General features: G+C 37.6%; 3 protein-coding genes across 7 annotated transcripts; 2 read left to right on the top strand and 1 right to left on the bottom strand.

Annotated features, from left to right (window-relative positions):
• Window positions 1–4,054, bottom strand: LOC113695577 (putative transcription factor bHLH041). 2 transcript variants are annotated; one of them, XM_027214709.2, is made up of 8 exons: window positions 3,486–4,054; window positions 3,267–3,395; window positions 3,045–3,150; window positions 2,929–2,943; window positions 2,706–2,768; window positions 1,812–2,546; window positions 1,294–1,704; window positions 1–516 (listed from the first exon to the last, which is right to left on the bottom strand). In XM_027214709.2, the coding sequence occupies exons 1-8, from the start codon at window positions 3,599–3,601 to the stop codon at window positions 448–450; spliced, it is 1,644 nt and encodes a 547-aa protein (XP_027070510.2). In that variant the 5' UTR covers window positions 3,602–4,054; the 3' UTR covers window positions 1–447. The 2 variants fall into 2 exon arrangements, with proteins under 2 accessions (XP_027070510.2, XP_071911118.1); XM_072055017.1 differs by having other exon boundaries at window positions 3,045–3,139; window positions 3,486–4,053.
• Window positions 4,055–12,726: 8,672 nt separating this feature from the next.
• LOC113697421 (probable pre-mRNA-splicing factor ATP-dependent RNA helicase DEAH5) lies at window positions 12,727–17,387 on the top strand. Its single transcript, XM_072055014.1, has 2 exons — window positions 12,727–16,247; window positions 16,696–17,387. Exons 1-2 carry the CDS (start codon window positions 13,057–13,059, stop codon window positions 17,087–17,089), a joined length of 3,585 nt encoding a protein of 1,194 aa, XP_071911115.1. The 5' UTR covers window positions 12,727–13,056; the 3' UTR covers window positions 17,090–17,387.
• A 1,332-nt stretch (window positions 17,388–18,719) lies between these two features.
• On the top strand, window positions 18,720–23,416 carry LOC113695695 (putative uncharacterized protein YDL057W). Of its 4 annotated transcripts, none has more exons than XM_072055015.1 (8): window positions 18,720–18,955; window positions 19,063–19,231; window positions 20,120–20,238; window positions 20,957–21,039; window positions 21,673–21,794; window positions 21,953–22,117; window positions 22,455–22,548; window positions 22,938–23,416. In XM_072055015.1, the coding sequence occupies exons 2-8, from the start codon at window positions 19,069–19,071 to the stop codon at window positions 23,125–23,127; spliced, it is 936 nt and encodes a 311-aa protein (XP_071911116.1). In that variant the 5' UTR covers window positions 18,720–18,955; window positions 19,063–19,068; the 3' UTR covers window positions 23,128–23,416. The 4 variants fall into 4 exon arrangements, with proteins under 4 accessions (XP_071911116.1, XP_027070633.1, XP_071911117.1 ...); XM_027214832.2 differs by having other exon boundaries at window positions 18,721–18,936; window positions 19,162–19,231; XM_072055016.1 differs by having other exon boundaries at window positions 18,721–18,941; window positions 19,162–19,231.
• Window positions 23,417–23,419: the final 3 nt, after the last annotated feature.

The following is a 23,419-nucleotide window of genomic DNA, read 5'->3' as shown; positions in this document are numbered from 1 at the left end:
GACTAAAAATTCTTTCCAACAATCAGACAATTAATTAAGTTCAAAAATATATAGGCATGGAGTATGTAATTTATATGAGTTAAAAGTTACAAGAGATAGTTTTCCAAAAAAAAAAAAGACAAACTTTTGCACGTAGATCATCCAGTCATTGTCTATACTTCAGCCTGGCTTCCTTAAGGGAAGCTTTGCTCGTAAATTCGTATCAAGATTTTGTTGGCTACCAAAATTGTGACGAGTGCTAGAAGATGAATCAAACTCTTCTACAATCTCTCTGCTACCTTTACCCGGTTTGCTGCTTGATTTGTTAGCTGGGAAAAAGATGACCAACAACCACCCCCAATCTCCAGCTGAGGTCTACGGGAGCCGCCGGTCTCTAAATCATGGGAAAAACTTTACGTAATTTGGCACAAGTAATACAAGTGTCATGAGATGGTTTGGTGGCATTAGTCACTGCGCAAGGTCATTAAGAACCCTCCTTATGGCTTCTTGGAAGGCAGACTCGTCCCATTCACCTTCCTACATGGAGAATGAACCAAGAAAATTAGACACCAATTATATTTTTTCTTCAAGAAAAAGTTATTTTAATATTTTGATTAGTTCAATATTGAGTGGAGGAACTGCAAGCTTGATGTCACGGAAACTTCCTTCTGAATTTCTATATTTATCAAGTGGTCACATTGGATGATACTCGTGCAAGTGTAATGTCCCCTAGACAGGATTAGTTTTAGCATACAAGTAAAGAAGATTCCATCAATTTGGAGTTATCTTAGTTTTTTAGCTACTATTGTTCATACATATATTTGGTTCATGATAAAATATTTGTTCATACTACATATAAGCTAAGAGCACTCAATATTTAAGTGAAGTCATTATAAACCAATTTGAATATGTATCTTAAAAGTCAAATTTACCAAGTTATCTAGTGTGATTAAAAAAAAAACTCCCATCTTTGCATAGTTGAATTCCTAGAGAGGGATGTCGAGTGCAACAAACAAATAAGTTGCACTATTTTTTAGGTATCTCAAATTCTTCCTTGGAAGATATATAGCATTCTAAATTTTCAAAAAATGCGCTGGTTGAAGAAGTAAGTGATCATTGGCCTCAACTTTATCATTCGAAATTCTTCAGTTCAATGTTTGTTACCACAATATCAATACCATATATTCTTGGTAAAAATGAGTATCTTTTGCAAAAAGGTATCAAAACGGCAAAGGAAACAATAACATTTAAAACAGTTAACCTTGAGTACTAAAGATCTGATGCTTATGTAAAAGACAGGAGTGCAGCGCATACCTCAATTCTCAGCCTCATCAAAACTACGTTGCTTACGGAAGTTGGTTCTGCCATTCTTGTGTTGGCTTCTACAGACATTAAGCTTACATTTTGATCAATTTTCAAGAACTCCAGCAAACGAACCACTAAATCTACCATGCTAACTTCAGCCCTCAATATCACTTGCAAGTCCACAATTCTTGATGATGATGATGATGATGATGATGCTGATGTGGATGCACCAACATCTCTAATCTGCACCTCAACCCTCTCGACGGACGAGACACCGCTACTTGTTTCCTCAATAGCTGCAGACATTTTTGGCAAAAGTTGTGCCTCTAATACATGGTTCCTTTTACTAAGTTCAGCAACTTGATCTTTCAAAGAACTCAAGTACTCCCTTGTACTCGTTAGCACCGAGGCTTTATCCTTCTGAAAATGCAATTTTATTTACTCCCCCTAAATAAGAGATTTGTTTGCAAAAAAATAATTCTGCTATTGGATTACTAAGATTTTGGACTATAAAATCTTTATTATACCTTGGTTCCAGGAGGAAGCAGTGATCTCAATGCCTGAAAGCTTTCATTGAGTTTTTCTCGTCTTCTTCTCTCTGATATCATATGATGCAGAGTGCTTGATGTCCGGCCTGCTAGCATTTGTACTTGAGATCGCATTGAGTTTAAGGTTCTGAGAAACGTGATTGATCTTTTGACCACATTCTCCCCTTGGATTCTGGACGAAGTTGGCAGCCTGGGGGCTAAGGATGGCCTGTACCTTCTGAATGCACTAGCATGTGATCCATTTACTCGGTAATTAGGCGGGAAATTTTGTTGGGGTTGTTGAACAGATGATGAAGGAGAAGCACTAGATGATATGACAGCAATCATGGCTTCTGTCATTGCAGCATCTTCGCTCTCAATTGTCGGTAACTGAATGTTTCTGATTTGATTCAAGGCCCTGATAGCTTGCTGGTGTGGACTAGCAGCGGTTGGTGAAAATACTGGCCGATGAGCTGATCCTAAAGCCTGTTGAATCATTGCTTCTCGTTGTGGTTCAGGGACGAGGTAAGAAGTGGCTGGCATATCAAACAGGAGGGGAGAGTACTCGGGGCTATCGTATGATAAAGACCTTAAGGATGATGAAGATGAGGCAGGCCGGTTCTGATCAGTAGTGCTTAGCTGCTGGGGAAGCTGATCTCTGGTTGTTGTTGGATCTAATAATGGTCGAGAGAAATCAACAGGGAACAAGTTCCTCATCTCCAATTCCATATTGACCTGAAAGGTGGAAGGAGTCTCTCTTTCTATATTGAAAGCAATGAATAATTTATATAGACATAACCCTCCTGAGGCCAAGGTAGGTAGTTGGGCTTAATGTGCCAACTGTAGTGTGTAATAGTATTTATTAATTTTGGGATGTGGCAAGTTTTCTTTTACCTGGGAGCCGTCAGAAAACCCAAGCTCAATCTCCCCAGCGTTGCACCCCATAAATATGGCTGTCTAGAATATTCACATTTAAAAGAGGAAGCTTCAGAATCATGCAAGATACGGTGCATTATGATAATTTAAGGTTAAAGACTGATCAAGAAGCGCTAGAACTAGAAAATTAAGAAGACTGCACTAATAAACAAAGTAAAAGGAAATTGTTAACTTAACAAACCTTGATCCCAGCTTCCTGCAATATCACAAAAAATGGAAACCGAATTAGGCCAGCAATAAATGTAAGTGTTCTAAAGGTGTCGTAACATGTATCACATGTGTAAACATCATATATACCTCATAGAATAAGCGTTGAGTTTCAGTGGAAGCCATCCTGCGAAGATCGGCCAACTGAAGCTCCATGTAAGGACGATTGTTCAGAAAAGCCAATCCTGGAATGTGGCTAAAAGTGAAAGGAATAAAGAAAAAGAACTTTTTCAAACATAAATATTGATATAATGTGCACGAAGTGCTGTTTTAGTCCTTACCAATTTGATTTTTCTGTGCATGTATACATACCTGCTGTCAACAATGATGATTGATTGCCCATATTCAATGAAGCGTCTGTGAGCAAGACTTCCTGATGATGTACTTGGCTGTTGGTTATTACTTCTTTCGTGGTAGTATCCATCTCGGTACCTTAAACAACTGATCAGAAAAGAAACTTTTCAGGTACCGATTGCTTTACATTTTACAGTACAGAAATGGGAAACTGGAGGGTTTTCAATTGGCTCTTACATGGACGGCTGGGGATCGTACGACCAGAGGCAGATGTAAGTGCAACCAAAAGACTGAACCAAGTGTTGGAGAAAGATGGCACGGTCTCCTTCACCAAGGGAGAAGACAGAATCCATAAACTTTCCACAAGCTGCTAAGGTTCATGCATGATCGGCTTCCTGAATTCATATGAACAACTATTTGTCAATGGGAATATGAACTGCCAACTTGCGGAGGCATATTTAAACTTCCCTGTGTGAGACTCCGTTTATCTCCGGGAAGTAAGAAGGGTGGGGTGGGGGCCGGGGTAGGAGGCTGGGTGTTGGCAGGGAAGAAAGGGGGAAGGGGGACTCTTGATTCTTGAAAGCTACAACCTAAAGAAAGTATGAAGAAAATTAAAACTGATGGGCCTCAGCAAGGAAGAGAAAATTTGAAAAGTAACAAAAAAGTAATTAAGGGAAAAGCCCAAAGGTATGCATGCATCAGCATCAGCAATTCAATATAATGGAAAAATAAAGAAAAACTCCACCCCAAAGTGGGGTAGGATTCTGTTCATAGGAAGGATTATTTTTGAATGAAAGGTAGTAAAGGAGATGTCAGTACACAGAACGATTTGTCAGAAAGAAAACCATAAAAACTAGAAAAAGCATTAAAAGGAAGGATAGAGAGGGAGAGGAGCAAAATAAGCAGCCAGCCAAGAGCCAAGCAGGTTGGAAAAGTAGTGGTCAAAGTGTCAAAGTCCAACACAGGAAAGTTTTGAATTCAGTCAAGGGTGGACGCCATGAGGTTCTAGCCTTTTTCGAGGGGCAAACTACTTATCTAATTCCCTCGCAAACAAAAATTCTTTTATATTCAATAATATCATTTCATCAATTGTTCTTGCTGCCTTTTGCCTCGATTATCCTTCAACATATCATCCAGGGGTTTTTTTTTTTTTTTTTTTGTTGATAAATTAAGGATAATTTTATGAACTTACCTTGAGGTTTCTAACAATAATTTCTCTTGGCTCCCTTGTAGTTTTCTATATTACATTTACCTCCCTGGTTTGCAATTTTAGCATGACAATAATGTCAATCCATACTCATAAATAATTCATATGAAATACTAAAGACTATCAATTCTCATTCTCAAATCATTCTTCCCATGGCTTATAGAAAATTCATATAACAAATCCAACTAAAAATCAACTCGCAAATGCATCACATAAAAGATAGAAATTTATAGTGATAATCAATCATGTATAGCAGGCTACAAAAAGTTAATGGAAGGGTTAATTAATTTTTTGGATAAATGGACGAACTCCAAAATAATGAGAGGTAAATATAATATTTAAAATCTCGTAGAGACGAAACGAGGTGAAATTGTCAGAAATTTCAAGGGAGGATTCATTGAGCAGCTGCATCATGATATTTCCTTGGCTCGCCGGTAAATCACTGATTTTCATGAGATGGAACTGAGCACGTCCCCGGGGGCCGGGGGAGAAATTGTGTCCCGCTGAGATGGACGCAAATGAATTGACTAGCAGAAATCGATTGAACTTCAAATATGCCAAGGATTCTAATTCTTGACCTTCTAATAATTGATATTCCATAAGCTATTGGCCTCAAAACTTTTAGAAAACAAAATTAACCGTGTGTAATTTATTTGCATTTCTAGACCAATAATCGACTGTCCTTCCAAGAAAAGCCTTAAAATGAACATTTAATTGGTCGAGATGAATCTTCCTTAGATTTATTTAATTTGCGATAAACGACTCGTAATACAGCAGCCGTTTTACTTTAGCGCAAGGAAATAAGGCAATTAGCTTTGACAGACCTTTTCATTTCTGAAGTCGTTGTTGATGTAAGGCTATATTTGATTGCAGCCTTGCCAGCCTCCATCACCCACTTCTTGTGGATTCCGTCCTTCTTTTTCCCCATTTTTTTTTTAGGTGGCTTTTTTTTTTTAACACCAATTTGTTGCCTATGCACTTGTCATCAGGCCATAAATTCAGAAGGCAATTTTACAGACTTCAAAATGCAAACTGAAGGGTCAGAAGACATCTCTACAGGTCACCATCCACCAACCACCAGCGTGAGGACATAGCACATTTTGCTGCATGGAGTATGCAAGTCAGAATTGTGCATTTTGCAAATACAAATTTTGCTCTATCTACGGAGAAAATTTGGACGTGTTTATGTTTCAAAAAGTTCTCACAGGCCACCATTTTCTTGGACCTGAAAACACTGGGATCAAAAAAATCTGGACAATGTAAACATCATGACTGTTGAATGGCCATGAATCTAAAATGTTGTGGAATGAATTATTATTCGATTCTCAATATGGTACCACAACGCAAATTCCTTCCGTCCACAATAATAAAGACAGAAACTGCGTTCTCATTTTTCAAGTATAACAACCATTAAATAGCAACATTACCCCCATTTGTTTAACTAAGAGAGCTTTAAAGCTCTATTTGGCCGCCTGTATTCTAATAACCAGGCTTTCTTGAAAACATTTCGCCAGCGGGTGCATAGGTACTCACGGGTGGTGATTCACTGAATTCTCCTTTACCTGTTTAGTGTAGAGTAGGAGTAATTGTAATGTAAAATCTATCGTGTCGACAAAAAAAAAATAAAATTACACCCACTTGTTTGATCATCCTCTACTTGGCATGGACGGCAATATGCTCGAACCAAACAATATTCTAATATGTCAGTAGACGCCGGGTTCTAATGGCTATAAGTCGAACGAAATTAGACGCTTACAAAACTTTGAAAATTTGTATTAGTCCTTGCAAAACTTAAAATCAACAAGAATTAGAACCAAAAAGTTGAAATTCATGGAATCTGAATTAATCTTTGGCGACTCCATTTTATGAAATGTACAACACCACCATGCCTGAATTGTCTAGAATTCAGAATTAGAAAGTTTCTCATCTCCTTCTGGCCAACTTATTTTATACAAGTGGGTGTTATAATAAAGATACCTTAAAATCGAAGTATCATACCCATAGGCCAGAAGAACACTGAATCTTCTTCTTTCCGTACAAAGAAGACCAAACTTGAAGTCGCCAGAACAGAAGATTCTGCAAAATCCATAGCATCTTCCACCTGCATTTGGTTCCTCAGATTGAATTAAGTTTACAATCAAACAGTTGAGGATCTGATTTCAGCCACCATTTACCGCAGCCTTATTTTCCCTCTGTTTATAGTAATTTGTTTTTAAATCTATTCTCTTAAAATTTCTAGTTGTAGGGGAGGCCGTATTGGGGGTGAAGGAGAAATACTCTCCATTGCAATGAGGAGAATTTCTCTCCATTACGCTCCAACCAAATTAATTAAAAAATTATTTTAAAAAAATCAACATCGTTCATGATATATTTCGTCACTTGTGTAAGTTATACATAAAATTTGATATGAAATTGGCTAAATTTTGCCATATGATTAATCGCTATAACTCTTTGATACAATTTTGACTCATCTTTCACTGTTCAAATATTTTCGTATAAATCGAATGCCAAAAATATTCTCAAAAGAATATCATTTTTAGTATGTTGATCTACAGATCAAAAGAAAATTAATGACAAAATCGGATGATTTTATAAAGTTATAATAATTTAAATATACTTAAATGGAGAGATCAATAGAAACAAATCCAATGAAGAGTGGTAGGTAGCCTTCACATATGGCGGTCTTATACTTACTTACCCTTAAATTTTTTTTTTTATTCTCCAATAAATTGGATTCTTAATTTAAAAACTTGACAGCCAGTTTAGTAGAACATCAGTCATGTTCATTGAAAAAAAGGAAATGAGCATCATTTTCTTGGTTTCAGATTTGAATTCAGATGTGGCATTATGCAGAGTCTCGTTTTCTAAATTTTATGTCGCGATCTCCTGTTTTTACTGGGAAGTTTTCAAGAATGAGAATATTCATCAATCACTACGCTCTTGCAGCAGGGGACGCAATCATGCACATGCTGGACTATATGATCTGGACTACATGTATAATCAGGAGGACAGAGCCTCCAAGATCTAACACATACACAAAAGTATTGTCAAACTCGTGCTTCAGATTATGGCCCATCATTGTAAATGATGGGATGCTTGTTTGAACTTTGAAACTGAGCTATGCATATGCATCAGCATTCTGGAGCTCATGTCTAGACTATACCGCTAGGTCCACAACTGGCGTGGTTACAGTATCATGTACGGATATTCTCGGAAATGATGGGGAAAGCTATTGACTTTCCCTTTGTGGAAATGTCTAAGGCCTAAAGAAATTTCTCAACGGAAAATGAAGGAAAGCAAACCAAATTTGATGTTTTGCTTGGCTTAATTAACGGCAAGGTGTTTGTGATTTTGGGTTTTTGTGATAGGAAATTTGATGAATCGAGAGGCTTAAACTAGGGCTGCAAACGAGCCGAGCCGAGTCGAGCTTTGAGCTAATCGAGCCGAGCCTCGACTAAATTTTACCAAGCTCGAGCTCGAGCTCGAGCTCGACGAGCTGGCAAATTTCGAGCTCGAGCTCGACTCGAATCAAGTCGAGCCGAGCTCGAAAAAAAATAAAAAATAATTATTTTATTTTTAAAAAAATAAATAAAATAATATTTTTTTCTTAATAAATTATAAAATATTAAGGATATATACGTAATTTTACTATGAAAATAAAAAAATAAAAATATATATATATAATATACGTAATTTTATTATTAAATAAAAATAAAAATAAAAAATATATATATATACCCAAGCTCGCGAGCCGGCTCGCGAGCTAACGAGCTTAATATTCTGAGCTCGAGCTCGAGCTTGAGCTTGACTCGAGCCGCTCGCGAGCGGCTCGATTCGTTTGCAGCCCTAGCTTAAACTAGAACAGGACGACTTGTTTGGGGTCACGAGGACATGTTATCTATTTTATGAGATAAAAAATAAGGTTAAGAGATAAATAAGGCAGGTAAATTTCATATATAATTAATTATTAAGGAACTAAAAAAATGGATAACAAATGAGGTAAATCTTGTATGAGTATTAAGATTTTTTTTTTTCGGGCACACGTCAACGTATCTAAATTGCAGTAGTTAACTTACCATATAAATATATGCGATCACAATATCCTTGCATTTAGATATATTTTCAAATTAGCTATACTTTTCTAAGAGAAAAAGATAACACCTAGCCAAATTGAATTTTTAACATTAGAAAAATGTATAATAAATAGGAAAATTAACAATAAGGCGTGAGATGTAAATTGGTGAAAGAACAAATTTCATTTCAATGTTGAGTCAGTCAGAATCTAACTTCTAACTTAAAGTTTTTCTTTTTTTTTTTTCTTGGAACATTTTCAATTGAAGGATATCTTGCAAGCACTTATTCTTCAATCTTGAATATCTTTGTTTAAAAGAGTTTTTTTTTTTGTACAAATCAATTTAACATAGATTAAAAAATGGTATCGATACAAAGTTGCGCTACTATTAGTCTTGGAATATAGAAAACTTAATAAAACTCGAGTTCAAAAAAAGAGTTCAAACCTTATATCTCACAATTATTGCCAACATCTTTCCCTTTCAATACTTGTATTACCTTACAAGATTAATAAAATTTTGACTTGAGATAAGGTAGATTTGTAGTATCATGTATACGTTGGTCTCTCTTAAATAAAAATTCTGGTCACCAGCCACCAACCACCAGCATGAGGATCGATATAGCGTCCACCAGCCAACAACGCGCAAAATTTCTGGCGTCCACAACAATGAAGACAGAAAGCGTTCTCTTCTTTTTAAGTACAGCCACCATTAATGATTAAACAGCAGCAACATTTCCTCCATTTATTTGATCATCCTCAGCTCGGCATGGACCACAACTATGCTTAATTGTATGCATATTCCTAAGTTAGTTCTGTGTCCTAGAAAGGCATTGAACCTTAGCGACAGGCAAACCCATTTATGGGCCGCTCGTTTACCTCTTGGGCATTATTAAGGCAAGCTTAAGACGTTTTTAAGTTAGAGGGAAAGTGAGGTAAAGAAAAAACATTTGGTTATTAAGGAAAAAAAAATTGGGAGAAAATGATTAGTGATAGCTAGTAATAGTTACTAAAGTTTTTTTGTATCTAATCAACCATTTTTTCTCAAAACCTGAAAATTTTGTTAGACACAATTAAAGTGAAGAAAATTATCTTGGTGATATACAACACCACCCCTGAATTATCTACATTTCAAAATTAGAAATTTTCCCGTATCCTCCCTCTTCGTTAGATTACCTCTTCTGCCCAACTGATTTGATCATACAAGATAGAGAAATTTGTCAAATTAGTCCCTCACATTTTTAGAAAAAACTTTTTTAGTCCACCATATTTGAAATCAACCAAACTAGTCCCTCATATATAACAATTTTTGTACTTTTGGTCCCAAAACTCATTTTTTTTCCTAGTTTTCTGGCCAAAAAAAAAAATGCATGCCTGCCTCGCATATTCATAATTTTAGGGCTAACTGGAATAAAATTCATTTCCTTTCACCCAAAAAAAAAAACCACATGACTTCCCTTTCTCAATTTTCACCCACCAAATTCTTTACACATAAGACTTCCTACTCATGCAATTTGGGATCCTCATTTTGGTCAATTGGTTATGGAAGTTTTTACTCTATGGGGTACTCTTCACCCAATGAATATCGCCTATTCTTATGTTCATTGGTGGTGCTGTACAATCAATTTTATGCACTAAACCTTTCTACCATATTTTTACTAATAAATTGGTTACATCTACAACTGAAATGGAAATCACATGCTTCATTTTGTCTTCGCAATTATGGGCACATGAGGTAAGCATGCATCTTTTTGACTGAAAAAATGAGCAAAAATGAGTTTTGGAACCAAAGAGGCAAAATGTTTATATTTAAGGGATTATTTTGGCCAATTTTATATGCGAGGGACTCAAAAAGTTTTTTGTCAAAAATGTGTGGACTAAATCGGCAATTTTCTCATAAAGATACCTTACAAATAGAAAGTATCCTACCCATAGACCTGAATCTCCTTTCCGTACAAAGAAGACCAACCTTGAAGCCGCTAGAATAGAAAATACTCAATCGAACTAATCATACACGATTAAAACTCCCATCTCCTCTCCTCTCTTCTCTTTTCTACATCCTCTAATAACAAAAAAAAAAAAAAAAAAAGAGTTTGAGACCCATATTTCAGTCGTGCCTTTATGAATTCATCCATGAAATTAAGAAAAAATTTGTAAAATTTAGTTTCACAAAAAGAGTTTGAAGCAACAATTTGAAGAGCCATCAATTAGGGATAAACATAAATTTTGGAACTCTATGTTTTTTTTTTTCTGAATTCGAATATATGAAAACAATATAATTTTTTACTTTCAATATAACCATATTAAAGATTGCCAAATGGTTAACCTAAACTTCTAAGAAGCTTTTAGAGAGAGAGAGAGAGAGAGAGAGAAGAAAATTGTCACAACTGACAAAAGTAAAATTTTGCTTGCTTGGTTTATCTTTTGGGAATTTATGGCTCCATTTGCTGCTGATTTTAGTATTACTATTCTCTAGTTTTTATTGCGTTGGTAACCAACTAGTCAGAACCGTTGATGTAATTATAGTTTTGTTACAAGATCTAGTTCTAAAGCCAAACATTACGCATTTCATCTTGCTTCGTACGTTCCACAGTTATTGGTTGGCAGTCTCAAATCTTACAAGGAAAATATAAAAAAGTAGCAATTCAGAATGTAATTACCTTTTCTTAGGTATTGTAAAATTTTGTCTCGTTGTAGATGTTATTCCTAAAACTTGTTTCTTTTTTATGATTTAGCTTGATGCTTCTTACGTTCCACAGGGTTTTCACTTTTTCCCTGAAACAATCAAAATGTCATACACAAGTTTTTACTCGCTGTGAAACTTTTTGGAATTCTATTTCGTGGGATCTCTATCTTTGGATCAATATTTTGAGTCTATGTAACTATCAAGTTGAAGTTAGGGAACGAAACGAAGATAAATCTTTTAATTCCAGTCACTTGTTTTCCCCTCAATTAATCTTGTCCTGAAATACTTCCTAAAATAAGATAAAAATCTCTGTTCTTGACTTCTTTCTACGAGACTTTTTCACGTAGCAAAGTCGCTGCCAACAACAAACAAGAGAGGGGAGGGGGGGGGGGGGGGGACTTTTCATGTATTGCTACAACCTTTTGCAACCAAATTTCAACGTATTAGTGATGAGGGAAGAATTCTACTACCTGTTTCTACTCTTGAAATAAGAAACCGACGGTCAACTATACCCGGCATGCATTTTCCTCTAAAAATTAATGAGATGGGATGGGATTCAGATTCTCTTTCAGTTCGTCTCGTTGCATCCATCGAAGGGTCCAACTAATTAATGACAAACAATTAGTCAGTACAAGGAACAGCTTCGATTCTGACTTCATCTTCTACTATGAGTACTTGAGAAGCAATTTTCAAGAAAAATAATATCAGAAAATGATAGGATGTGCTTACTCTTGATTTATTAGATTACTAATCTGTCAGAAGTTTTCGCTATCAAATTCAGGATTCAGGTTAAATATATATATATGGATAAGTTTTATTTCAAATCGAAACATACGATCATACACAGTAAATGGACCTGGGTTTGATTTTGGGCCTTGATATAGATCTTATCCTACGAGACCTATAACGCTATGTACAGCGGGCTTTGAGTTTGAAAAGTTTAAATCCAAACTCGTAAGAAAGATGATGGGCCTGAAGAACTGACAAAACGAAATTGATGCAAACAAATTGGAATATGCCAATTGAGAAAGGGTATGAATTTTTTCAGTTCAAAACCATATGGTAACTACGGCTGATCCAAATGCATCAAACATTGGGGAAGGCTAGAAGCTCATTTCTGTGTTAAAAAGAATTTGGGCCTCATTATTTGAAGAAAATATTACATCTTAAAAAAAAAAATTAGAATATGATAAGTATTTTAAACCTCTAATTTTCATTATTTGATGTTGTATTTTTTGAGTGACTTTACTAACATTTAATTGTGTTGTTTTAGGAAAAGATTTTAGTTTAGTGCAACAAATTTGCATCAAGAATTATTTTTTCATTTAGGGGTACTAAAGGCCTTTTAGTTTTTAGGGCATATAAAAATGCATGGGCTTGTAATCGATTTGAGCAATTTGCTACAGATAACTAAATACAAGCATATTGATAATTTAGGGCATCAATTGACAGTAAACTTTTTTCTAAATTCTACGCGGCCAAAACGTTGCCGTATTGGATTCATAAATAAACACCACCACCGACGCAAACAACGGAAACCGCGCATTAGTCAAGACCCCAAATTCCGACGAGGACAAATCACGAATCTTAAACCGCGCCATCCCAACCTTTTTCTCTCTCTCTCTTTTTTTTTTTTTGTGTTTTTGTTTTTTGGGGGAACCGTTCCTCCGGCGGCCTATAAATACTCTTTGTAGAGATTAAATTAAGTTTTGTTCCTTATTGGGACTCCTGATTAAGATAGGTTGCGAACTCCAGTTGATTGGCTAGGGTTTTGTTTCTCATCGGCTTGCCGGTTGCTGGTTTTCTGGAAGACTTGATTGATTGAGGCTGTTCATACGTCGTGGAGATGGGGGACGGCCCTGGGCTGAAGGAATTAGAGTATCTCTCGCTCGTCTCTAAGGTATGTTCAGAACTCGAGACTCATTTAGGTGTTGGGGAGAAGGTTTTAGCTGAATTTATTACTGAAATTGGTAGAAATTGTGAGAATGTGGATGAGTTTGATGCTAAGCTTAAAGAGAATGGTGCTGAGATGCCCGATTATTTTGTCCGGACTCTGCTGACCATTATTCATGCTATTTTGCCTCCCAAACCTAAGTCCGAGAAGGAACCTAAGGTTGAGGAAAAGAAATCAGGGTATTCAGCTTTGAAGATTGCAGATAGTAGAGAGAAAGTGAAGGAATTGGAGCGGGAGATTCAGTTGGAAGCTAGGAGTAAGCAGCGAGAGGAAGAAGAGAAAGAAGAAGATAGATACAGGGATAGACGAGAAAGGGACCGGGACAGAGATAGGGGCAGGAGGAGGGAAAGAGAAAGGGATGGAAACAGAGACAGAGATAGAGATAGAGATAGAGATAGAGGCAGGGATAGAGATAGCGACCGAGATAGAGGTAGGGACAGGGATAGGGATAGGAAGAGAGAAAGGGATGATGGCTACGATAATGATGAAACTAGGAAAAGGCACATGCAGAGTCGACATGAGAGGAGCGGGAGAGATGGCTATGACCGTGAAGATATTGATAACAATGAAAGAAGGGAGAGGAACAATGGCAGGCATATGGGAGGTGAGCCAGAATTATATCAGGTGTATAAGGGGAGGGTGTCGAGGGTGATGGAATCAGGTTGTTTCGTTCAGCTGAATGAGTTTAGAGGGAAGGAGGGATTGGTCCACGTTTCTCAGATGGCAACTAGGAGGATAACTAATGCCAAGGATGTTGTAAAGAGGGATCAGGAAGTTTATGTGAAGGTGATTTCCATGAATGGGCAGAAGTTGAGTTTGTCAATGAGGGATGTTGATCAAAATTCTGGCAAGGATTTGTTGCCATTGAAGAAGAGTGGTGAAGATGATGGTTTGAGAGCAAATCCAAATAGTAATGGGGGTCCTGTGACTAAAACAGGGCTTTCAGGGATTAAAATCAATGAAGAAGATGATTCTATGCCTTCAAGGAGGCCGTTGAAGAGAATGAGTTCACCTGAGAGATGGGAGGCAAAACAACTCATCGCTTCCGGGGTTTTGGGTGTTAAAGAATATCCCATGTATGATGATGAAGGAGATGGTTTGATGTATCAGGAGGAAGGTGCCGAGGAGGAGCTAGAAATTGAGCTGAATGAAGATGAGCCAGCTTTCTTGCAAGGCCAGAGTCGCTACTCCATAGACATGTCTCCTGTTAAGATCTTTAAGAATCCCGAGGGCTCATTGAGTCGTGCTGCTGCACTTCAGTCTGCTTTAATAAAAGAGAGAAGAGAAGTAAGGGAGCAGCAGCAGAGGACAATGCTGGATTCAATTCCAAAAGATTTGAATCGACCATGGGAAGACCCAATGCCTGAGACAGGCGAGAGGCATTTGGCACAAGAGTTGAGGGGTGTTGGATTGTCAGCATATGACATGCCAGAATGGAAAAAGGATGCCTATGGAAAAGCTCTTACTTTTGGGCAAAGATCCAAGCTTTCTATTCAGGAGCAAAGGCAGAGCCTGCCCATTTATAAGCTAAAGAAAGAGTTAATACAGGCTGTCCATGATAATCAGGTTTTGGTTGTGATTGGTGAGACAGGTTCAGGCAAAACGACTCAGGTTACCCAGTATTTAGCTGAGGCTGGATATACTACCAAGGGTAAAATTGGATGCACTCAGCCTCGGAGGGTGGCTGCCATGTCTGTGGCTAAGAGGGTCGCTGAGGAGTTCGGTTGCCGTTTGGGTGAAGAGGTGGGGTATGCTATCCGTTTTGAGGATTGCACTGGACCTGACACTGTCATCAAGTATATGACTGATGGCATGTTGCTGAGGGAGATTCTGGTTGATGAGAATTTGTCTCAATATTCTGTGATCATGCTGGATGAAGCTCATGAGAGGACAATTCATACTGATGTGCTTTTTGGGCTGCTTAAGCAACTTGTGAAACGGAGACCCGACCTTCGTTTGATTGTCACGTCTGCCACACTGGATGCTGAGAAATTCTCGGGTTATTTCTTCAACTGTAACATCTTCACCATTCCCGGAAGAACTTTTCCAGTTGAAATACTATACACTAAGCAGCCAGAAAGTGACTACCTTGATGCTTCTCTAATTACAGTCTTGCAAATCCATTTGACCGAGCCTGAAGGTGATGTTTTACTCTTCTTAACTGGTCAGGAAGAAATCGATTATGCATGTCAATGTCTCTATGAGAGAATGAAAGGGCTGGGTAAAAATGTTCCCGAGTTAATCATCTTACCAGTATACAGTGCCCTTCCAAGTGAAATGCAATCAAGAATTTTTGAACCAGCCCCTCTAGGAAAGAGAAAAGTTGTTGTCGCAACCAACATTGCTGAAGCTTCGTTGACAATTGATGGTATATTCTATGTCATCGATCCTGGATTTGCCAAGCAGAATGTTTACAATCCTAAACAAGGATTGGATTCGTTGGTGATAACTCCAATTTCCCAAGCCTCAGCAAAACAGAGAGCAGGACGTGCTGGACGTACAGGACCCGGAAAGTGTTATCGTCTGTACACAGAGAGTGCATTCCACAATGAAATGCCACCCACCACAATTCCAGAAATTCAGAGGATTAATCTTGGGACAACTACTCTTAATATGAAAGCTATGGGCATTAATGATCTTCTGTCTTTCGATTTTATGGACCCTCCTTCTCCTCAAGCCCTCATATCTGCCATGGAACAACTTTACAGTCTTGGAGCTTTGGATGAAGAGGGACTTCTTACTAAATTGGGCAGGAAAATGGCCGAATTTCCTCTTGATCCCCCTTTATCTAAGATGCTTCTAGCTAGTGTCGATCTTGGTTGCAGTGATGAGATTTTAACAATAATTGCAATGATTCAAACCGGAAATATCTTCTATCGTCCAAGGGAAAAACAGGCTCAAGCGGATCAGAAAAGGGCTAAATTTTTCCAGCCGGAGGGAGATCATTTGACGTTACTTGCGGTTTATGAGGCTTGGAAAGCAAAAAACTTTTCTGGTCCATGGTGCTTTGAAAACTTTGTTCAGTCCCGATCTTTGAGGAGAGCTCAGGATGTTAGGAAGCAACTTCTCTCCATCATGGACAAGTATGTATTTCCATCCTTTAAACTGGTGCACTGTTGGTGATTAGGAATCTGCTCAAGTTTATGACTGTTCACATTATAATCTTTGAAAGTTTTCTTAACTGAGGCTATAGATATGGTACTGTTTTGTTTTTTAATTTGTTTGATCTGTGTTCTCTTTGCTCCTTGGCAAGTTTAACCTGATAGTAAAGGAACCTTGTTAAATTTATGTATCTCGTGGTTTAGTAACTTGGTTAACAATCTGCCTTTTATGCGGATGAAGAAATACTACTGCATATCTTTTGTGAACAAGCAGTTACTTTGGTAGTTACATTTCTGTGACATGCTTGTATGCTTAACCATTCCTAGTGTACATGTTTCTGTAATGCAGTTATTCTCAGTTTCTTTACGTGTTTCCTCTGTAACTTAGAACCTTGGATGGTGTTACTAAATTAATTTTGTTCTTGTACAGGTATAAATTGGATGTCTTGGGTGCTGGAAAGAATTTCACCAAGATTAGGAAGGCTATTACAGCAGGCTTCTTCTTCCATGCTGCCAGGAAGGATCCACAAGAGGGTTATAGGACCCTGGTGGAGAACCAACCAGTTTATATTCATCCAAGCAGTGCCCTTTTTCAAAGACAACCTGATTGGGTTATCTACCATGAGCTGGTGATGACCACAAAAGAGTATATGCGTGAGGTAACAGTCATAGATCCAAAGTGGCTTGTTGAACTGGCACCGAGATTTTTCAAGGTGTCAGATCCCACAAAGATGAGCAAGCGCAAGAGACAAGAACGGATTGAACCACTTTATGACAGATATCATGAGCCTAACTCTTGGCGCCTCAGTAAAAGGAGGGCTTGATTTGTCTTTGCTGTATAACCACGTTTCAGATATTACAAGCCACTTCTGGCGAAGTGATTGGAATTGGGTTTTTTCCTTGTGCTTGAATTGTATCATAGACAGTCACTCTTGTTCCTCTCTTGTAGGCCTAATTGTTGTAAATTTGGGAAATTCTTTTTGCCTTTTGAAGAGTCCACATTTTACCTTTGAAAGCCCTTTAATGACCCCAACAGAGGGGTTATTCACCCGTGCTGCCGCCTTGTTGCATAAGTGCTGTGGTTTATCTCATATAAAGCTGGAAATGTCACTTTTTGAACGACATATTCTTCTATATTGGTTATGGCGTCATGCATTTGATGTCTTTGTATACCTGTGGCACAATGAAAAGTTATCTCAGCGAATGCTGCTGTTAAACTTGATTTTTTGATGCTGTTACTGGGGAAAAAGCACCTTCAGTCTCAAGTTGACAACGTACATAGGATGAGATACGACGTCACATTATGGTCTTCTAGTCACTTAGGTGTCCCTTGACTATGCAGGAGCAAGGATTTGCAAGGATTTTTTATCTCCTCTTTTTAACTGGGATTGGGTTTTCATTACCTTCACGTCCCTTATCTTTGCTTCCAGCTTCTCCCTTCCCGATTCTTCTACCAGAAAAATCAACAAAGTGTCCTTTTTGTTCAGCATTTATCCCAATTTTCGTTTTGGTGTATACGAGGAGTAGAACCGTCAAATTACTCTTTAGTTCTTGGCGCAAAATATTGTACATTTGCATTCAGGTTTCTACACTAAAGACTCCAAAGATGTATTGCTGCTTATACCCTCTAAATTGTATGGCACAATTAAGAGTAGGATAAGTTCCCACACTAGTTCTGATTCGCACCCTTCTACATTTTAGGATAGCGTAGTACCTAACTTCAAAGTATTTTCCCCTATCCCACAATTATCAGCAGGGTGGTAAGAAGCTTCAAGCACCCTTGCCAAGTTGAGAGTCCAGACCCCTGCTAATGACCAATCACTTCAAGCATACATATATTCTCACGAATGGCTATAGTTACTCGTAGGCAAACTTCTAAGTTTTGGTCCTTGCAATATGGCATTTGTTGCTCTTGTATAAGCTGCTGAGTTCTGGCCCAAGCATGGACATGGTGGGTCTACCTGCTTTGACATGTGAACGTAATTTCTTGCTGTAATTTGTAAGATGGCTTAATTACAATTCCCCCAAAGACTTGTTATAGCAATGGATACTTTCCCCTTGGATGAAAATCAACCAAACTATAGGATAGGATATATGCAGCATGGATCACTCCAGAAATTACAGGGTGCAACCGGAAACATGGACGAGTCTTTGTTCCATCACTCCTGAAATTAGTCGCCAGGGGCAACGTCGCTAACATGCAGACTGGGGGCCCAAAACAATGTCCGTAGGTTGATCGCCAAGATTTTGTTAGAGGACTTCAACATTCGAATTGGAGTGTATTATAGTGGCTGGCTAGGTCAGTAACACTACTAATCATCAGTTCACCAGTCATCCGTTAGGAAATAATTAATACTATCCTTGTATAGCGGCAAATAATTAATTATGCACAATGATTGCTAAGGGCATCGGCATGTGATGATGATTTGCACTATATATATATATATATTTTGGGCCTGCGTCAACATGGCTCCAGATTGAGAAGAATAGGATTCTCTATTGCTAATGACTGTAAAAGAATGGGCCACTGAATAAAATCCGTCCACCAGTCAAAATAGCTCTCAAATCAATCCTCGAGGAGCTGGTAAACAAGAAACAAGAAAGATAGCCACTGCAGTCGTGAGAATCCGATCAAGCAAAGCAGGAATTGACGGCTAAAATCACAGAGCAGGCCAGATGAGTCCCTACTAGTACTTCTCTTTTTCTCATTTCTTTTTTAATTTCATTTTTTCTTGGATAGTAAAATTCTTCTTAATTTCATTTTAACGGGGATTCATTACTCTTACCAATTGGTCAGAGACACATGGGAATAGCCAGGGTCTGTGATTTCAATCTGGTCCTCCCATGTTCTTTCTTTTCCAGAAAATCTCATCTATCAAAACTTTCCAATAATCAGGTCCGATTCATTCCTTCACCCGATCAGAGCTTCAGAGCTAAAACATCAATCAGCATGTCAGAAAACCCAGGTAAGAGAATCCTTGAAAATCTCTTGTTCCGGGGTTTTTCTTTATACATTCACAAAAAGTCTCCATCTTGAAGCTGCTCCTTCTTTTTCTGCCAGTGGGCTATGCGGTCTGCCGGTTTCTGCTTTATTTTTGTGTGCTGACTTTCTGATGATTCATTTGCATGTAATGCATGACTTTGTACACCAAATTGAAACTATGGGCATTACACTGACTGATGGATTTAAAAATTAAACAGGGTTAAGCTAATTCTGCATTTCCCGGGAGAGAGGATGAGGGGAAAGAGACGAGTGGTACTATGGCTTTTGGGAAGGAATGAAAAGACAAATTTTTAAACCGCCAAGATTTGGTTCGCTGTTTAAGGAAGTATAATTCAGCATAGAGATACTTGTTCATATTTAGTAATAAAGTATACGAGTCCGCTTTTCTATTATACTAGGCAATATGGTTTATGGATGTGAGGATCAATATAACTTCTGGCTGAAGCTTTATCATGGAAACTACTAGTACGCAGAGTGGTTATGCAAGATATTGAACCAATAAGCTAGGAATAATAGACAGTTAAAATCAGCTTAAATAATTCGCTGTGTTAAACTGTTCCTTTCACGCCGCTCTATGTTTAGAGAGTTTTATTCGTGCTGTTAACTTCTTTAGTTGGAGGAATGCTGTGTGGCACTTCATTGAGTCTGTTTAAGCAGTTTATATGGGCAGACTCTGGAAATTCAACTCTTGTTCTGTTTTGAGTTTTGACTGGATTTAGCCATGAAAGCAGGTGTTGTCAAATTGCACGGCAACATATCTTGTGGAGATCTAGGCTATTAATATGAAGATATATCTACATTGGCATGGTAATACATGTATAAGAATTGATCCATACTTATAATGTTGCAGTAACTAGGCAGCAGAAAGTCACTTTACAGAACAAACATGGTGAAAAGCTTGTGGGCGTCTTCCATGATGCTGGATCTGCAGATGTTGTAGTCTTATGTCATGGATTTCGATCCTCAAAGGTTGGAAGCTCTTCTATTCTGCTCATGATACCTACTTTTACTGTCTTCCGTCTTCCAGTTACAACTTTGTTCAATCTTTGAATTTTCCAAAACCAAATGTCTTTATTTTTTCTTTTTCTTTAGATCTAATGGTAGCTGGAATATTACTGAATTGCATCCCCTTCTTTATTTCTGTATTGACGGAAAGCTAGGTGGGCACTTGTTTATTTGTGGCACACAGAACTAATCTGGCATTTGTAACCCCAATCTTTTGCTGTTAATACTGATTTACTTGACTTCCTTTGGTTGAAAAGGCTTAATAAAGCTCACGTGGTTTTGTAGTATAGTTTAGGCAAGTGAATGAAGTTCGTCTATAGTTTAGAAGAAAGTGCAAGGACGCTTCTTCAAAAAAAGATAAGCGATGATGTAAGACTCAAGCAGTAAATTGTTTATTAGAGATCCTGAGTGTCTGAAAACAGTGATAATAAGCTCATCTTGGTTTATTTGGGAGTCTTAATGGATATAATTAAGATTGTGTACTACCTTCATCTTTTCTTCTTCTTCCTTTATTAGTATTATTATTAATATTGTTATTGTTGTTGTTGTTGTTTCTTTTTGCAATTTAGACCAAGTACTTGACTAAAATATCTTTTTTGTGATATGGCACAACAACCAACATATGGTGTGTAATATACTGAGTTGTAGATTGATAACTTTTAATCTTCATTTGTGTTGTCAGATGAACGAGACTATGATGAATTTTTCTGCTGCTCTAGAGAAAGAAGGAATTAGCGCATTTCGATTTGACTTTGCTGGAAATGGGTAAGCTTTAGCACTGTGGTTCATTTAATCACTGTTCTACAGGTTTTCGAATATTATCCTTTAGCATTGCGTGATGAATTTGTGTCCAAATAACAGCCACATTTGTTATACTGGAATTTCATCACTAGCTAACAAATGGATACTACCTTTTAATTGGTTAATACTGTGCTTTTCAATGCCATGATTTCCCAGGTTAATGAGCTACTTGTAATGTGCTCCCTTCACTCCAGCATTGATTTCTTACTTACCTTAAATTGAAAAAGTATGGCTTTAGGGTTCTTATGGGTTGTAACCAACCCTTGTACATTAGTGATTAATTGGTTTAATTACATAATTATTTGTAAAGAGCTTATTTAATTGGGCCATTATAAAGAGTTTGGCTAATTAGCTCTATACTTAATTGGTCAGTGCAATCTAATTTAGGAATTTATACTGCTCCAAGATGTTAATTTTGCCTGAAATTCTTTATGCTTCTGACAGTTTGATGCAATGAAAAGGGTACTGTTTAGCACTTGCTTTATTTTGGCTAGATCTCCTCTTCCTCAGGGACCCTGAGATTTAGTTAAAGTTTTTATTTCTGGCAATTGTATGGATAGATTCTACTAACCTCTCATCACAATTATTCATTTCCAGAGAAAGTGAAGGCTTATTTCAGTATGGCAACTACTGGAGAGAGGTTGAGGACTTGCGATCTGTGGTTGAGTACTTCATTGCAGCCAACCGTAGGATTACTGCAATTCTTGGGCACAGTAAAGGTGTGCAAACTTTTTGAAATAGTGTGAAACATATTTGATAGAAATTAATGCGTGCACATAAGTTGTAAATCATAAGAACTCTGTGCATGTATATTTATGCTTAATTTTTTAAATTGGTTTTGACTAGATGATACAACTTTTGGTGCTTTAAATTGCAGGTGGCAATATTGTGCTGCTATATGCATCTAAATATCATGATATTTGCAATGTGATCAATGTGTCTGGCCGTTACAAACTGGATAGGGGCATTGAGGAGCGACTGGGAAAAGACTTTTTGGAAAGAATCAAGAAAGATGGCCATATTGATGTCAAAAGTGGAGCTGGTAATTTTAATAACGCATTGTAATGATTATCTAGCATCTGACTGTTCACAACCTGATTATTTATGGCTCTAAATTCAGGGAAAAAGAATATGAGCAGGACCTACTGCTTAGGACCCCATGTTGCATTTTTCTGTGCTTTACTTGTTTTACACGAGTATTCAATTTTTACATGGAGTAAAAAGTTCCGGTTTATCAAATGAATTCCCCGTTTGCAAATTCATCTTTCCTTTCTGATGCTTTACAAGTGCTTTGAAAGCATTATTCTCTTTAGTAATACATGTTGTATGGTTTTCTACTCCTGCTCATAGTGGAGCTAATGAAGTTCTTCATTATGCAGGTGATGTTCAATACCGTGTCACGGTGGAAAGCATGATGGATCGACTGAACACAAACATGCATGAGGCGTGCCTTGTAATTGACAAAGAATGCAGGTTAGAGTAGCTTATTTAGACCCCGTTGTTTACTAGCTTGCTTTAGACCTGCCTGTTTTGAGCCTTCATAAGTTATCCCATTACCGCCTCAATCACATGAACCAAAAACACAGAAATGGTGTTCGACAAAATTGAAGATTTTCATGAAGCTTCTGCGGGTAAAGTGATTTTGTTTTCTAGTGCGAGAAAGAATCCTACGTAATTTGGGAACAGCATGAAATACCCGAAACTGAGATACATCGGTGGTTAAATATGTAATTACATATATATAACATAGGATTTTTGTTAACATGTATTGATAATGTAGTTGAGGCAGATGCATAGATTTTAATCTCCTATTAATGAGTAACTCTTATCTGCTCACCCACTCAATATATGCGTTTGTACAGGGTATTAACGGTGCATGGGTCTGCCGATGAAATTATACCTGTGGAAGATGCCTTGGATTTTGCAAAGATCATACCAAATCACAAGTTGCACATTATTGAAGGTGCTGACCACAGTTATACTTCACATCAAGCTGAATTAACTTCTGTTGTTCTGCCTTTCATTAAAGAAGGCCCTGCAGGAGGCCAGTAAGCAGCCTTAGCTGAGTTAGTCGGCCTTTCAAATTTACACCAACGGTTCCAAGAAGCTGAATAGTCGGTATTTTAGACTTATTTGGCCTAATCAGCCATGAAAATTGCTTGTGTATTAGCTTTACGTTACAAAGCTTACAGTTTTCAAGCATTCTTGACCTCTTGTGGAGCAATTCTTCAATAGTGCTCGAGAAAGAGTATGAAGCTGTGAAGGCTGCTCGAGAAAGTGTTCTGCCTTTATATTTTTTTGCCTTTTGGCTTGGGAAAGAAACAGCTTTTGATGTCTTAAATTG

This window comes from Coffea arabica, chromosome 6e (assembly GCF_036785885.1).
Source record: "Coffea arabica cultivar ET-39 chromosome 6e, Coffea Arabica ET-39 HiFi, whole genome shotgun sequence".
Lineage (NCBI taxonomy): Eukaryota > Viridiplantae > Streptophyta > Magnoliopsida > Gentianales > Rubiaceae > Coffea > Coffea arabica.
The sequence above is the reverse complement of the archived record's forward strand: the minus strand, read 5'-3'. Positions and strand labels throughout refer to the sequence as shown.

Excerpts from the sequence above, each read along its gene's own strand:
- LOC113695577 (XM_027214709.2), bottom strand. The coding sequence starts at position 3,601 with ATGGATTCTGTCTTCTCCCTTGGTGAAGGAGACCGTGCCATCTTTCTC. Across the intron at positions 3,151-3,266 it reads ATCATCATTGTTGACAGCAG|CCACATTCCAGGATTGGCTT; the intron begins GTATGTATACAT and ends TTTCACTTTTAG. Across the intron at positions 2,547-2,705 it reads GGTTTTCTGACGGCTCCCAG|GTCAATATGGAATTGGAGAT; the intron begins GTAAAAGAAAAC and ends TCCACCTTTCAG.
- LOC113697421 (XM_072055014.1), top strand. The coding sequence starts at position 13,057 with ATGGGGGACGGCCCTGGGCTGAAGGAATTAGAGTATCTCTCGCTCGTC. Across the intron at positions 16,248-16,695 it reads CTTCTCTCCATCATGGACAA|GTATAAATTGGATGTCTTGG; the intron begins GTATGTATTTCC and ends GTTCTTGTACAG.
- LOC113695695 (XM_072055015.1), top strand. The coding sequence starts at position 19,069 with ATGGGAATAGCCAGGGTCTGTGATTTCAATCTGGTCCTCCCATGTTCT. Across the intron at positions 21,795-21,952 it reads AATTCTTGGGCACAGTAAAG|GTGGCAATATTGTGCTGCTA; the intron begins GTGTGCAAACTT and ends TTTAAATTGCAG. Across the intron at positions 22,118-22,454 it reads TGATGTCAAAAGTGGAGCTG|GTGATGTTCAATACCGTGTC; the intron begins GTAATTTTAATA and ends TTCATTATGCAG.